Source organism: Boleophthalmus pectinirostris, unplaced genomic scaffold (assembly GCF_026225935.1).
Source record: "Boleophthalmus pectinirostris isolate CB_2022bp ecotype Guang Dong unplaced genomic scaffold, ASM2622593v1 HiC_scaffold_22, whole genome shotgun sequence".
NCBI lineage: Eukaryota > Metazoa > Chordata > Actinopteri > Gobiiformes > Gobiidae > Boleophthalmus > Boleophthalmus pectinirostris.
This window is the reverse complement of record NW_026571190.1, coordinates 33965488-33979986: the sequence shown is the minus strand read 5'-3', so window position 1 is coordinate 33979986 and position 14499 is coordinate 33965488. Positions and strand designations below refer to the sequence as shown.

The window sequence follows — 14499 nt, the reverse complement described above, 5'->3', positions numbered from 1 at the left end:
AGGAAGTCTACAAATGACAAAAGCTACAAAACGAAATTATTTGAACAACTTCTTCGGATAATTTATTTTAATTTTTTTCAAATTCCCTTGTCTATCCTTGGAAAATACCTTTTTTTGTGCATTATTTAATGCTTTGTCCTTCAAATTACATTAACTTCAAATAATAAATCAGCTCTTTCTTCGTGACAGTTACTCTTTAATTTACTCATACTTCAGTAATGCTATGGTCTACTACCTTGTACTTCTACTTAAATAATATTATTTTGAAGTAACATTACTCTTACTTGAGCACATTTTTGGCTTCTCTACCTACCTTTGTTTGTACGCTTAATATTATGCTATTTTCTTATCTATTTCCTCATCACGAACAGACCTGGACTGGTGTTTTGTTTCATTCACACATGTTTAACACACAAACCTTGCATATTTGTTTATCATTATTAGTATTATTATTTTGAGCTTTGGACAGACTAATAAAAAAGTGTAAATGAAACAAAACACAAGTCCAGGTCTGTTTTTGATGAGGTAACAACTATAGGGTGTAACAGTAACCAAAATATCGTGATCGTATCGTCAAAGTTCTCACAATAATATCGTGGTCCATCACAATATATCGAATTACAAGTCTCTTTGCTTAAATTAAGAGTTATGGTGCAGCAAAAAAAAAAAAAAAGACAGAGAGAACTACATAGACCATGATCCTTTGCTCCATTTCAGCGCAAACTACATGAAGAAATAGCAGTTTTAAGCGCTTTTAAGTCTTAAGTCTTGTCTTGTCAAGGTATTTTACGAGGAAAAAGTAGCATATTAACAGTTTTTTTTAGCCTCCACAAAATATCGCAATAAATATTGTACCGAGAGATTTGGATATTGTTACATCCCTAATCGTGAGCCTCTCCGTCATATCGTGAGCTTTCCCACAATATCGCAATAAATATCGTATCATGAGGTTCATACCGTGACGATATCGTATCGTGAGACTTGGATATCGTTACACCCCTTGTAACAACATTATAACCTGACTTAAAGCTCACGAAGAGTCATTTTTGTGTAATATAAAACCTTTAAATCAGCATTAAATCAACATAAACTAAAAAAAGATAAGCCTATTTGTGTATTTGCGTGTTATTTTGTCATTTTGCTGTGGTCTCTAACCTGTCTGGGACGTGTTTGTAGGACAGTCTGGCCCCGCCCTGTCCTCTTCGTCGCATCCTGCTCCATCTCTCCTCATCCTCCCCCGCCTGCCCGCCCTTCTTCCCCGGCTGCGTGCTGCTTTCCTCCGCGGGTCCTCCCTTCTGCTTCCCCCGCCGCCGCTGCTGCTGCTGCAAGAGGCCGGTTCTTGAAGAAATCTACTTTATTTTCTTCGTCTTAGTGAACTCGGACATCAGCGGGACTTTGCCAAAACATGCCTCTTTGGTTGTCCTAACTTCAGCCGTGCAGCCCGCGCCGCCGACCCCCATCAGGTCCACTCCTCCTCGGTGAAACTGAAGACGCACCTGCACAAACTCGCCCCATATGACCGTCACAAAGGTACGACCACTCACACGTGTCTTTTGCTTCTTTCTTAACCGTATTTTTTATTGTTGACGCGATGTTCAGACGGGTTTGAGGCGTTTTTCCCCCGCTGCATCGTTAGTGGTGGGTGTTGCGTTTAGCGGCGTGGGTTGGAACATGTGGCCGCCCTTGTGCGCACGGCGGCCGGGGACAGGGCACGATGGCACCGCTCTCTGGTCCGGTCCGGTTCAACTTTTCTTTCAGCTTGAGTTGGAGCATCTTTGCAACAAGTGTGTGGAAGAGTGTAAAAAAGTGTTAAAGACTTAAAGATATTACGCAATTTTCTGATCTACTGCGTGTTATTATGTTGTTTCTTCATCACAAACATACGTAAAGTTGAGTTTTGTTTCATTCACACATTTTTATCGCACAAATCCTGCATATTTAGGTGGAGTCCTTCCCTCAAACACTCTGTTCCACTTTGTGATGTCATGTGTAATACAGGAAGTGCTCCACTGTGTTTTTAAACTCCATACGAGAAAACGTGGTGACGTCACGTCCGGGGCGGCAGCCATTTTGGTAGGCAAAAAGCATCAGTGTCAACAGTACAACATAAACATTGTCAACACTTAGTGTACAACATCAACAATCGTCATACAACAGTACAACTGTACAACATCAACATTGTCAAGTTATCGCCGTACAGCATCAACAATCGTCGTACAACAACAAATACGTTCAACATCAAGCAAATTTATCGGTCATACAAGTCAACAACGTCAACAAATACGTACAACGTCAACAATCGTCATACAAGTACAACGTACAACAACGTACAACGTCAACAATCGTACAACGTCAACAATCGTCATACAAGAGTACAACGTCAACAATCGTCATACAAGAGTACAACGTCAACAATCGTCATACAAGAGTACAACGTCAAACATCGTCAAAAGTTATTGGCAAGTTTTAACTTTTCATAATAACGTTTTTGATCCTCAACATTCAGTGACTTGGAGAAAGATGATGAAGTCAAGTCAGAACAATTAAATGCAAAACCTTCTTCAAAATACAATGAGTTATCTCATGACAGACATACGCAACGCAAATGTCAACACAAACGAGCGGCCCCACTGACTTTTTGCCTAAAAGCCACTGCGCACGTGCAGAAAAGCCAGATGTAAACAAAAAACGTTTTCTTGTATATATCTCCACTTGAATCATTTGGATAATTTCATGCCTGGAATTGTCAATCTCTACTGAAAAAAAAGTAAAAGGTAGCTTAAAAACTATCGCTTCATGACATCACAAGGTGGAAAAGAGCATTTTGAGCTTTGGAAATGTAGAATTATGTCCACCTTGTGATGTCATGCAGTGGTAGTTTTCAAGTTAACATTTACACTTTTACCTTTAGTTGAGTACAGATTGGCAACTCCAGGACTGAAATCATCTGAAAAATCCAAGTGAAGGTGTATGGATTTTAAAAACACAGTGGAACAGAGTGTTTTCAGCTTTAGCCTAAATACGCAGGATTTGTGTGTTAAACTTGTGTGAATGAAACAAAACACAACTCCAGGTCTGTTTGTGATGAGGAAACAACATTATAACATACTGTAGATCAGAAAATATCGTAATCCGGGCCTTTTTAAAATAGGCTTTTTTCCGCTTTTGAGACTGCCCCCCTCCACATTATGGTAATCTTTAGTATCTCTTTACTGCCCCGGGCCTGACATGACATAAGTTAAAATCAGGTCAGTGCACTTCCCCTTCTCTGGCTTCAGACCAGCACAATATTAAAACTATAACAACCTGATTTCTGTTTTACTGTTGTCACGATACTAAAATTTCAAACTCGATGCTCAACACAGATTCTGGTGCTCATTCTTTAGACGTAGAGAGTGTAATTTTCAACGTTAAATCGTAGTACTTTCTTCTCTATTCCCATGTGGTCTTATATCTGTGTCCATGGACCTAGACTAGTCTCTGTGCTCTTATACTTTTTCTGATAAAGCTGAAGATTATTCTAAAACTATTGAGGAAAGGTTCATTTCTGTCTTGTGAATGTGACTTTTTCAGTATCGATACCTGCTCAAATGAGTATCTAGGTACTGTAGATTCGATAATAGTTTAAGCATTGATTAGAAGAGCTGGGTGTCATTAAGAAGGTTGCGGATACGATACATACCTCGATACAGTGCACTTTCAATTAGGGGTGTAACGATATTCGAGTCTCACGATACGATATTGTCACGGTATGAACCTCACGGTACGATATTTATTGCAATATCGTAGGAAAGCTCACGATATAAGTGGAGGCTCACGATAAGAGATGTAACAATATCCAAATCTCTCTGTACGATATTTTCATGATGTACATCTCACGGTACGATATTTATTGCGATATTTTGTGGAGGATAATATGCTACATTTTCCTCTTAAAATCCCTTGACAAAACTTAATCCAAAGCTAAAACTTAAAAGTGCTTAGAACTGTTATTTTTTCTTGTAGTCTGCACTGAAATGGAGCAAAGGATCATGGTCTATGTAGTTCCCTCTGTCTTTTTTTAGCTACTGCTGCTTTATAACTCTTAATTTAAGCAAAGAGACTTGCAATTCGATACATTGTGATGGTCCATGATATTATTGTGAGAACTTTGACGATACGATATCATGGTATTATCGGTTATTGTTACATCCCTAGTTACGATATATATCAAATCAATTCTATACAGTTCAATAAAAGTAAAGGTTAAATCATGGCTGTGATGCTAAAAGTCTTTGTTAAACCACTTCTTGCGCAAAGTTCATATGAAACAGAAACATTTTCATCATCAAAACAGTGAAAATGTCAAATTTGTTGCGTAAACGAGTTTCCTTCCTCTAAATAAGCAACAAAACTGTAGCACGGTAACAAAATAATTGAGTAAAATATACAAAAAAAATACTCTTGGTGATATATTGATACAGCAGCCTCGATATTGATACTGTATCATGACATTAAACTATACGATATATCGAAAAATTTGTAAATAGTTCATATAGTTTAATTCAAGTGTCTGAAAAATGCAAAAGATGGTTCATTGTGCTAGATTATAAAGAGTGGGGGTAGGATTAAATAAGTTTTCCTCTTCCCACTCCTTTTTGGGCATTTTTTTTGTTTTTTATGGTTATTTTCATTTCTATTATGATTTTACTTAGGTTATATGTTCCATTGTATAAGAATGTAAATCTTTACTTGCCCAAAATAAGTACATGGAAAAAAAAAAAAAAAATCAATATATTTGCACAGCCCTATTGACTATTATCTGATTTTCAGTACTTTTCTGTTATAAAAGTTCATTGTGTAACTTTTTGGTTGGGAGTCCATCAACTTCTTGTTTCTGTGGATGTGTCGTTGCTCTGCCTGGAATGTTCCACAGTAAAATTAAACAGCTCTACATTACAGTTATTCAATTACAGTTGGTTTTATAGCTCATAAATACCTAGAAAAACAGACATTCTGACTGTGAGTTGAGTTTCCTCTCCACAGATCTGACCTGTAACCAATGTTGGGAAGGTTAATTTTAAAATGTATTCCCCTACAGATTACAGATTACATATCCCAAAATGTAGTTTGTAACGGAATCCATTAAATTACTTAAAATGAGTAATGTAATCTGAATACTTTGGATTACTTGATTTGCTGTAGAGAAGCAAAGACCAGGATATTGTAACATAAGATGTTTTGTCTGATAAAAGACAATAAAAAAAACCAGACTTTACTGAACCAAATTAAAAGTATTATTGATAGAAGAAGAGACACAGTCCACATGGCATGGTTTCGTCCTGTTAAATCCTGTTTTAGACCTGGTTTAGTCCTGGTTTAGATCTAGTTTAGACCTGGTTTTATACCTGGTTTAGATCTAGTTTAGACCTGGTTTTAGACCTGGTTAAGTCCTGGTTTAGACTTGGTTTTAGTCCTGGTTTAGACCTGGTTTTAGAACTGGTTTAGATCTAGTTTAGAGCTGGTTTAGATCTAGTTTAGACCTGGTTTTAGACCTAGTTTAGACCTGGTTTAGATCTAGTTTAGACCTGGTTTAGATCTAGTTTAGACCTGGTTTTAGACCTGGTTTAGATCTAGTTTAGACCTGGTTTAGTCCTGGTTTAGACCTGGTTTTAGACCTGGTTTAGATCTAGTTTAGACCTGGTTTTAGTCCTGGTTTAGACTTGGTTTTAGTCCTGGTTTAGATCTAGTTTAGACCTGGTTTAGATCTAGTTTAGACCTGGTTTAGATCTAGTTTAGACCTGGTTTAGTCCTGGTTTTAGACCTGGTTTTAGACCTGGTTTAGATCTAGTTTAGACCTGGTTTTAGTCCTGGTTTCATCCTGGTTTAGACTTGGTTTTAGTCCTTGTTTAGTCCTGGTTTAGACCTGGTTTAGATCTAGTTTAGACCTGGTTTTAGTCCTGGTTTAGATCTAGTTTAGACCTGGTTTAGATCTAGTTTAGACCTGGTTTTAGACCTGGTTTAGATCTAGTTTAGACCTGGTTTAGTCCTGGTTTTAGTCCTGGTTTAGTCCTGGTTTAAGATTTAGTGTGATTTAGTGTCCGGCAATGAGTGGAATTGCAAAGAAAAAAAAAGGGATATAGTCCAAAATACCACAGTGTAATCCATTTATTTCAACAAAGTAACTGTAATCTAATTACCACTCACTGAAACAGTAACTGTAACTGAATACAGTTACTCATAATTTGTACTCTGATTACGTAACTCTGGTACATGTAATCTGTTACTCCCCAACACTGCCTGTAACTCAGCTTGGTTTAGTCTCGATGAAGATAGAATTTGTCTGTGAAACATTCCAGGCAAAGCAATAACATCTCAGTGGGGAAAAGTATTTAACAGACCCTCCAAAAGAAAAGTTACACAATACACCTTTTTAAATTTGAACCATCTGTGTCGTGGAGCTGTCCAGCCTCTCAGTACCTGCCCTGTTTTTTTTTTTTTTAATTCAGTACTGAGTGTTTGCTTTGTGCGTTACCACCAGCTCCAGATGGTTGGCCTCCATTGTTTGTCCCCTACTTTTGTCCCGACATAAACACACTTCAGACAATAGAAAAAAGCAGTTCAGGTTTAATGACCCGAGGCTAACGTTAATGCCAACCACATGTGAAGCTTTAGGGGAAAACAGAGAGCGTGTGCCCAGCGTGTTCGTTTGTTTACTACAGTGATGTCTCCACGTGGATACAAGGCCACCAATGTCCATGTGATAATAGGGCTCTACTTTGACCGTAAATTGACCTGTCACGATAATTACTATATTGACTTTTCTTATGTCAGTATTTGAAAGCTGGAATAGTATTTTTTGGGGGTCAGTATTTGTCTTGTGTACATTTTCTTTGCACTACTGGTCAGAGTGTACAAAAATATTGAAATATTGATGTATTGTATTGTTTAATGTCATGATACACTATCGATATCATGGACTGTGCAATTAATCGAATTTTGATTTTGATTTGTGTGTCAAAACTCATATAATCAAGTTGAAACAATTTATAGCTTAACAAAGTTTATTTTGGGATTTTTTTTATATAAAGAAGTACATTTATTTATTTATTTTTAAATATAGAGATTGTAGAAAAGCTGCCTTATTTCATGCTCAAAGTATATTTTATTCATTTTTTGTTTTATATATCACAAAACTGCTCTAAGGTTCATATTTGTAGCCTATATTTATTTTAAATTTGATAGTTTTGTGTAAATTATCAGTAACAAAGTGCTTTTTGATAGAGAGAAATGCTGAATAAAGTCATCATATAGCTAAAATATAATCTTTTGAATAATCGTGATTTCAATATTGACCAAAATAATTGTGATAATGATTTTTTCCATAATCGTGCAGCTCTGCTGTATCGATATATCACCAAGAGTATTTTTTGGTATATTTTACAAAATTATTTTGTTACAGTGCTACAGTTTTGTTGCTTGTTCAGAGGAGGGAAACTCAGAAGCCCACGATATCGATTCTGTATCATCAAATTAAATGATCCGATATATCGATATTTCAACATTTTTGCCCACCCCTAATAACAACTGAACTTACCGTATTTTCTGCACTATAGGGTGCACTTAAAAGCCTTTAATTTCATCCAAAAACGACTGCACACCTTATAATCCAGAGCGCCTTATATATGAATTTATTGGGGTGTCTTAGTATGACTTTAGTAAACTACAAAGCCGCACCACTTGCAGCATTATGGCAACCGTAGTCAGGAGCATCGCAGAGTAATACACACTGTGATTCCTTTTAATATCAAAATGCACCTGTCAAGAGACACACTTACGACGCCGACTTTAAACTCAAGACTGTTACAAAGTGAAAGTGTGAGCTGCGTGGGAGCAGTGGATGAGAGAAGGAGAACACACATTCACCAAGACAGGGAGACAGCGCCGAGCGACTTACGCCACGATCTGCCAATGGATCATGGACGCCTGGGCTAAGGATCAGTATCAACTGTGGTCCGAGCTTTCACCAAGACCAGAATCATCACTGAACTGCCAGGGAACAGTAACCACACTGACTCGGATAATGACGAGAGGGATGTGGGCGTGCTGGACGCCGTAATCGCACAACTGTTTGAACAATTATGAGTTGACTGACTTATGTTGTGTTTCATTTAATGCGCCTTATAGTTCGGTGCGGTTTATTTTTGGAAAAAGTTCGAAAATAGACCATTCAATGACAGTGCGCCTTATAATCCAGAGCACCTATAGTGCAGAAAATATGGTAATTTAATAACGATTTAAAAATAGTGATTGTTTAAGTGACATTGACATTGATGATTTCAGAGCTTGTGTTAAGTTTTTACAGGCCCATCCCAGCGTGGCTCCTTTGACCTGCTTTCGTTGGCAGTATTTGAAGACGCTCGTGTGAGTTTAAGCACCACAGTGTGACAGAAAGAGGGACTTATGGGGCCATTTCAGCGAGAGGTGTCTGGCCAAACACGGCGTTAGACTAATGAGTGAGCAGCCCCAATACACACCGAGGCAAAACTCAGATATAAATAGACTTGTAGCCAGGGGAAAGTGTTTTTTATTATAGTTGAGATGAGGAAATATTAGACTTTGATTAAAATATTAAACTGTCTCCATGGCACCATCGCTGTCAGCCAACTCTTGTAAAATTTTGTGGTGTGTCTTTTAGTGTCCTGTAGATTACTACAAACGGCAACAACGAAATGTACATTATATTTTTAGTATGCCCACATGTAAAACTCAACTCTTATCTTCATGGAGACCAAACCAGACCAAGTTACAGGTCAGATCTGTGGAGAGGTGAACCCACTCACAGTCAGAATGCCTGATTTTCTAGGTATATTTGAGCAATAAAACCACTTGTAAATGAATAAATGTCAAGTAGAGCTGTTTAATGTCATACTGTGGAATATTTTAGGCAGAGTGATGACATATCCATAGAAACAAGATAGGGGTGTAACGATATCCAAGTCTCACGATACGATATTGTCACGGTATGAACCTCAGGGTACAATATTTATTCTGATATCGTGGGAAGGCTCCCGATATGGTGGGGAGGTTCACGATTAGACATGTAACAATATCCAAATCTCTCTGTACGATATTTTCACGATTTACATCTCACGGTATGATATTTATCACGATATTTTGTGGGGGCTAAAAAACCTGCTACTTTTTCCTTAAAATGCCTTGACAAGACTTAGTCCAGAGAACTAAGCCTTAAAAGTGCTTAGAACTGTTATTTCTTCATATAGTCTACACTGAAATGGAGCAAAGGATCATGGTCTGCGTAGTTCTGTCTTTTTTTTAGCTACTGCTGCACCATAACTCTTAATTTAAGCAAAGAGACTTGTAATTTGATATATTGTGATGGTCCACGATATTATTGTGAGAACTTTGACATTACGATGTCACCATATTTTGGTTATTGTTACATCGCTAAAACAAGCAGTTGATGGAGCACCAACTAAAAAAGTTACATAGTGCACCGTTAAACATTTTATATATGTTATGTTAGTTTGGGCTATCTTCCTTAATGAGGTTCATTTGGTCTTCCGATAATTTATGTTAGTAGGTTCTTTTTTCAGACCAAGAGTTTGTTTTCATACCTGACAGTTTCGACTGCTCCCTGCAGTCTTCGTCGGAGTGCTCACGTGATGTTACTGTGACGTGTCTGGTCAGCTGATTTAAACAGGTTTTGGCGCTCCATTAAGCCCTAATGAAGACCAGTTAAGGTCGAAACATGTTGGCTTTGGCCATTCAAATAAAGGCCTTTTAACTATATTTTTCCTCGTGTGATTTAAAAAAAAACTTTTTGTACTTTTTTTGGAGTGCCTGGAGCCCATTGTGTTTTTTCTAAGAGCACCCTCTACCTGCTCCTACTGATTGGAACACCTGCAGCAAACAGCCACATTTTTGTTCTTTCTGCACAGGTTTTGGCGCTGTCTTCCTACCGGTGGAGGCAGGACGACAGCGCCATCTGCAGTTCGACTTCCTCAGGACAGTATCCCAGCTGTGTGAGAGTAAAAAAGCCCCCTCGTCTCGGTTTATTGTCCCCTGGGCACGTTTCCGTATTTCTATTACCTCTTTAATCCAGCGATGGTGTTTGTTTTCCTCTGTCCCAATACTATTTGTAACTTATATCTGACATAAATGTTGCCTAAATAGAAATCTTAATTCATGAATCCACTGTATTTAGAAGATCATTTGATACCAGCAAGTTTTTTATTTTATGATTTTACTTGTTTAAAAAGGAAGTATTTACTTCTATGGGGTATTAACGGCTAACACATAACATATTTAGATCACTATGTTTCCTTTTATTGTTTTAAAAATGCTATAATTGCCGAAAACAATATATTACTATTATTATTGTTTTATAGGTTTCACTCCCTTTGCTCTCTGCATTAAGTCACCCCCCCTTCATAGCGCAATCACAACACAATCAGTGTCCCTCCCACTAATGAAACTACCGCACATTGCATCAGGTTTGTGTCATGTTTTTGTATATTTATGGAGAATTGTCGTGTAGGAGCATGGCAGTGTTGCACAAAATCTTACAGCTAAACTTAAAGAGCGTTTGAATAGGGCCTAAGAGAGATCGCTAAATTACTCAAACATGCATGGACGACATCTAAAATGTCTTCAGGCATGTTTTTGATGACAGAACGACATTATAACTTGGTAGAAAGCTCAAAAAACCCTCTTTAACTCAAGGTATTTAGTATAAGTTTGTAGGTTGTGTTGTCTTTCTTTGTGTCGGCCCATAGATGTTGAGAAGGGCTGAGTGTAGCTGTAACCATAGTAACTGATTAAATCTACTTTAATTATGCAACCAGTGGTGACCGTGCTTGTGTGTACACTTTGTTATTGATCCAGTATTGATTCACTCAGCACAGATCGGACTTTGACTTACTCTTCTATCAATACTTGTCAATAATGATACAATGATTCCCAACACCAAAGGTCAGAGCGTTCGTGTGCTTCTCTTCTTTACATTTGGGTTGTAAAAAATATCAGATACTAATCAATACTAAAAGTGGTATTGAAACAAGATACTCGTTTGAGCAGGTATCGATACTGAAAAGTCACACTCACAGGATTGAAATGAACCTCTCCTGAATAGCTTTAGAATGATTTTAAACTGTATCAGAAGTACAAGAACACAGATGTCTCATGTTGCGCTGCCTGAAATGTTCCACAGTATGACATTAAACAGCTCCACCTTACGTTTATTCAATTACAGGTGGGCCCATCCATATAAAAAAGTTCTCCCCTAGGAGCCATCTCAGATATGGCTAAAAAAAAAATCTAAACATTTCTAAAATTACCAAAGGAAAGAATCTCACATTTTAGTTCAATCCCTTGAGTCGTTCCTGAGCCATGGCCTTTTGAAATTTTGAGGCCATGCCCACTTTTTCGAAAGCCTTAATTTATAAGCATGTTTGAGAGACCATAACTTCATAAATAATAGAGCTAGGAAGCTGAAAATGTGTATTATGATAGATTTTGGGTCATAGATTTTAAATCTGTAGAATAAAATTGGGTATCTTTATTAGGGAGGCGCTGTGGGTTATGAAAATTTCAAATTTGGTTGCTGCTCAATTTTTATTTTTTTTTTCAATTTTTGATGTCCAAGATCTATTGACTCCAAGCAGATATTTACAAACTAACTACTGAACCTGAATATTTGAGAGAATTACCATTTCTGACACAATCTCACACTTTTCTGAGCTTTCATGTGGATGGTGTAGAGTCCCAAATATGGTTACAGACCAAATGTGACCTTTTGGCCCCTTCTTCCCCATGTGGGCACAGTTAGATGTTGAAAATTTTTACCAGAGAAACTTTGACATATTCTGATTAGTTTAAAGTAATAAAAACATCTACTATTACTATTAACTTCCTTCATTTTGAACAGAATTTTTGAAAATGAGCTCTCACGGGTCATTTTTAGTGAAGCTTAGGTACTTGGGTTAAATTACCTTTTAATTGCCTTAAACACTAATTGCTTGTTATAAGAGAAAACAAGTTACACAATGCACATTTTAATGTTGAAAATCACATTCTATTGCTTAAATAAACCATGTGTTTATTATCATTGTGGTATCAGAATCTGTATTAAGCACTGAGTCTATTTCTTAGTAGTGAAATAGAGTTTGAAATTTTAATATCCTGACAACACTACAATTATTCTTGTCTTGTTTTCATCCTCTTCTTCTTCACGGTGGAGAGATCTTGGTTCCAGCGGTGAGGAAGCTGATGTTGCGGTAAAATAGAAAAGCCTCATACATGTCTATAAGCCCCAGAACAAAACCCTGGGGAGCACTAATCCGGCTCCACTGGCTTCACCATGTCCCCTGTGGCTCCCTCTCGGCTGCAGCATCGAACATCTCCCCCAAACCCAGCAGGACCTCTCCTCCTTGTACTTAATCACTGCTCAGATACTGATAAAGGAAACGCTGTAGGATTTTGTTTTTCATATTCACTTATTCCGGAAGTTGCTGTGGGCGCTGGAATCATCATAAGAGTTGTATTATTTTGTGTTTTGGGGCTGCTGATCTCAACTGCAGTGAGTTCAATACTGACTTGCAGTTTTAAAGATTCCAAGTGTTGATTTTCTGCATATGAACATTTGGTGGACATTTGACATAAATCAACGTACTTTATATATATTTTTGTGGTGACTTTTCCCAAATTCTCCATTAAAATTAATGGGATTCTCAATTAACTGGAGGATCCACCACAGTAAAAATGTGGTTTAGTCATGTTTAGGGTAGGGCTGAATATGGTCGATAGTAAAATAAAGTTTATAAAGCATTTTTATTATCCACAAAACCAGGAAATATGGCTGGTGCGTTGTTAGCATGCTAATTTTACACAAAAAATGTATCTATTTTTGTTCGCCATTGAAATTAACAGGATTTTCGATTAGTCGGAAGATCCACCACAATGAAAGCTTGGTTTAGTGGTATTTAGGGCAAAACTGGGCGCAGCTGAATAAGATAAGAAAATAAAGTTTGGCTTTGTAAGGCATTTTTATCAACCACAAAATCAGAAAATAAGGCTGGTGCGCTGTTAGCATGCTAGTTATGATGACATCAACGCTTTGCTCTGGCTTCTGAAAGTTGACTGTCTTTCTGTTGACTTATCACTGTGAATAACTAGGATGCTTGGAATGTGAGGAATAAGTCTGAGTATAAGAGAAGAAAGAAGTTTGCTCCCCATGCCAAGTCGCTCCCCCCTCAGAGCACTATCACAACACGTCCATCCCGCTAACGAAAATACTGCGCATCACATCAGTTTTGTATCATGTTTTTGTATATTTATGGAGAATTGCCATGTGGGAGCAGTACTGTATCTCCCATTACACACAGTGCATACTGCATAGGGCACTGGAAGCTTGCAAAACTACTGGCGTAGCATTCAGCGGTGCAGCACACAGCACCGGGGTCATTTGTCATGAGCATCTCCCCATTTTAGCTTTTTTTCTTTTAAGTATTTTTACATTATGAAAACACTGATTGAATATTTGTCAGCCTTGTTTTTGATACGGCTCACTTTTAATTATTGAACTGAAATGACCTGTACTTGCCTCTAATTTGAAATGAGCTCATCCAATTAAGAGACATGGCCTATTTTTAACTTTTGTACCTTTTGATAATACTTTTTAATTTTTTTTTTGCTGTTAGAATAAGTGCACTTTGGATCTGCATGGGAAATCAGCTCAGCTCTACACTGTTCCTCTAATAACTGTTAACGTTTCTAATCCGGGATATTCCAAAAGCTAAAAAACAAACAAACAAAACAAAAATCCTGATTTGACTTAATAACCCTCTTTTCGTATGTACAGATTCAAACATGTTGTCGTAAATTCCCCGCTGAAGTTCGTGGGGTATTTACAGAGGTTGGATTAGGTGAAGTTGTTCTAAAAGTGTGAATGAGATCAGCTCTAAGTAATGAGAAAAACTCGTATAAAATGTGACTGTTGTAAACTCCAGCTGCTTGGCCAAAGTAGGAGGATATTTTTATTAGTGAAGTGTTGTGCATGTTTTTACAATACTGTTTTCCATTGTACTGAATAAATCACACTGATGCTTGTGTATTTGAAGAGACAGGAACGGGATGATTGATGCAAAAGTTTCTAAGTTTTATTTGCTATTTTTATAACTATTGATAAATCTATTGTATTAACACTATTAATGAAAGACTGACAAAGCATTAGAGGGAATTTTAGTGTTTTTCTGTTTCCTTTGAACTAGGATTCTCAAAAGTATAGAAAATCTAATTGATAAAACTAGTATTGAAACTAAAAAGTCACATTCACAAGTAGCAAGTATAAGAGCATATAGACTAGTATACGCCCATGGACCACTGACACTGAGGGATTACACAGATATAAAACCACATGGGAATATAAAAGAAAATATTATGATTTAATTTTGTAAATCGGTCTGTGTAACATTTGTTCTTTTGAATTTCAATTAAGAA

At 37.2% G+C, this 14499-nt stretch overlaps 1 protein-coding gene across 1 annotated transcript in view; it reads left to right on the top strand.

Annotated features, from left to right (window-relative positions):
* The first annotated feature begins 1252 nt into the window (after positions 1-1252).
* The window catches only part of coro2aa (coronin 2Aa), a 106998-nt gene continuing 93751 nt past the window's right edge, over positions 1253-14499 (top strand). Inside the window, exon 1 of the mRNA XM_020917742.2 lies at positions 1253-1530. Within this exon, the coding sequence (XP_020773401.1) occupies positions 1516-1530 (15 nt within the window). The 5' untranslated portion in view covers positions 1253-1515. The remainder of the gene's footprint in view (positions 1531-14499) is intronic.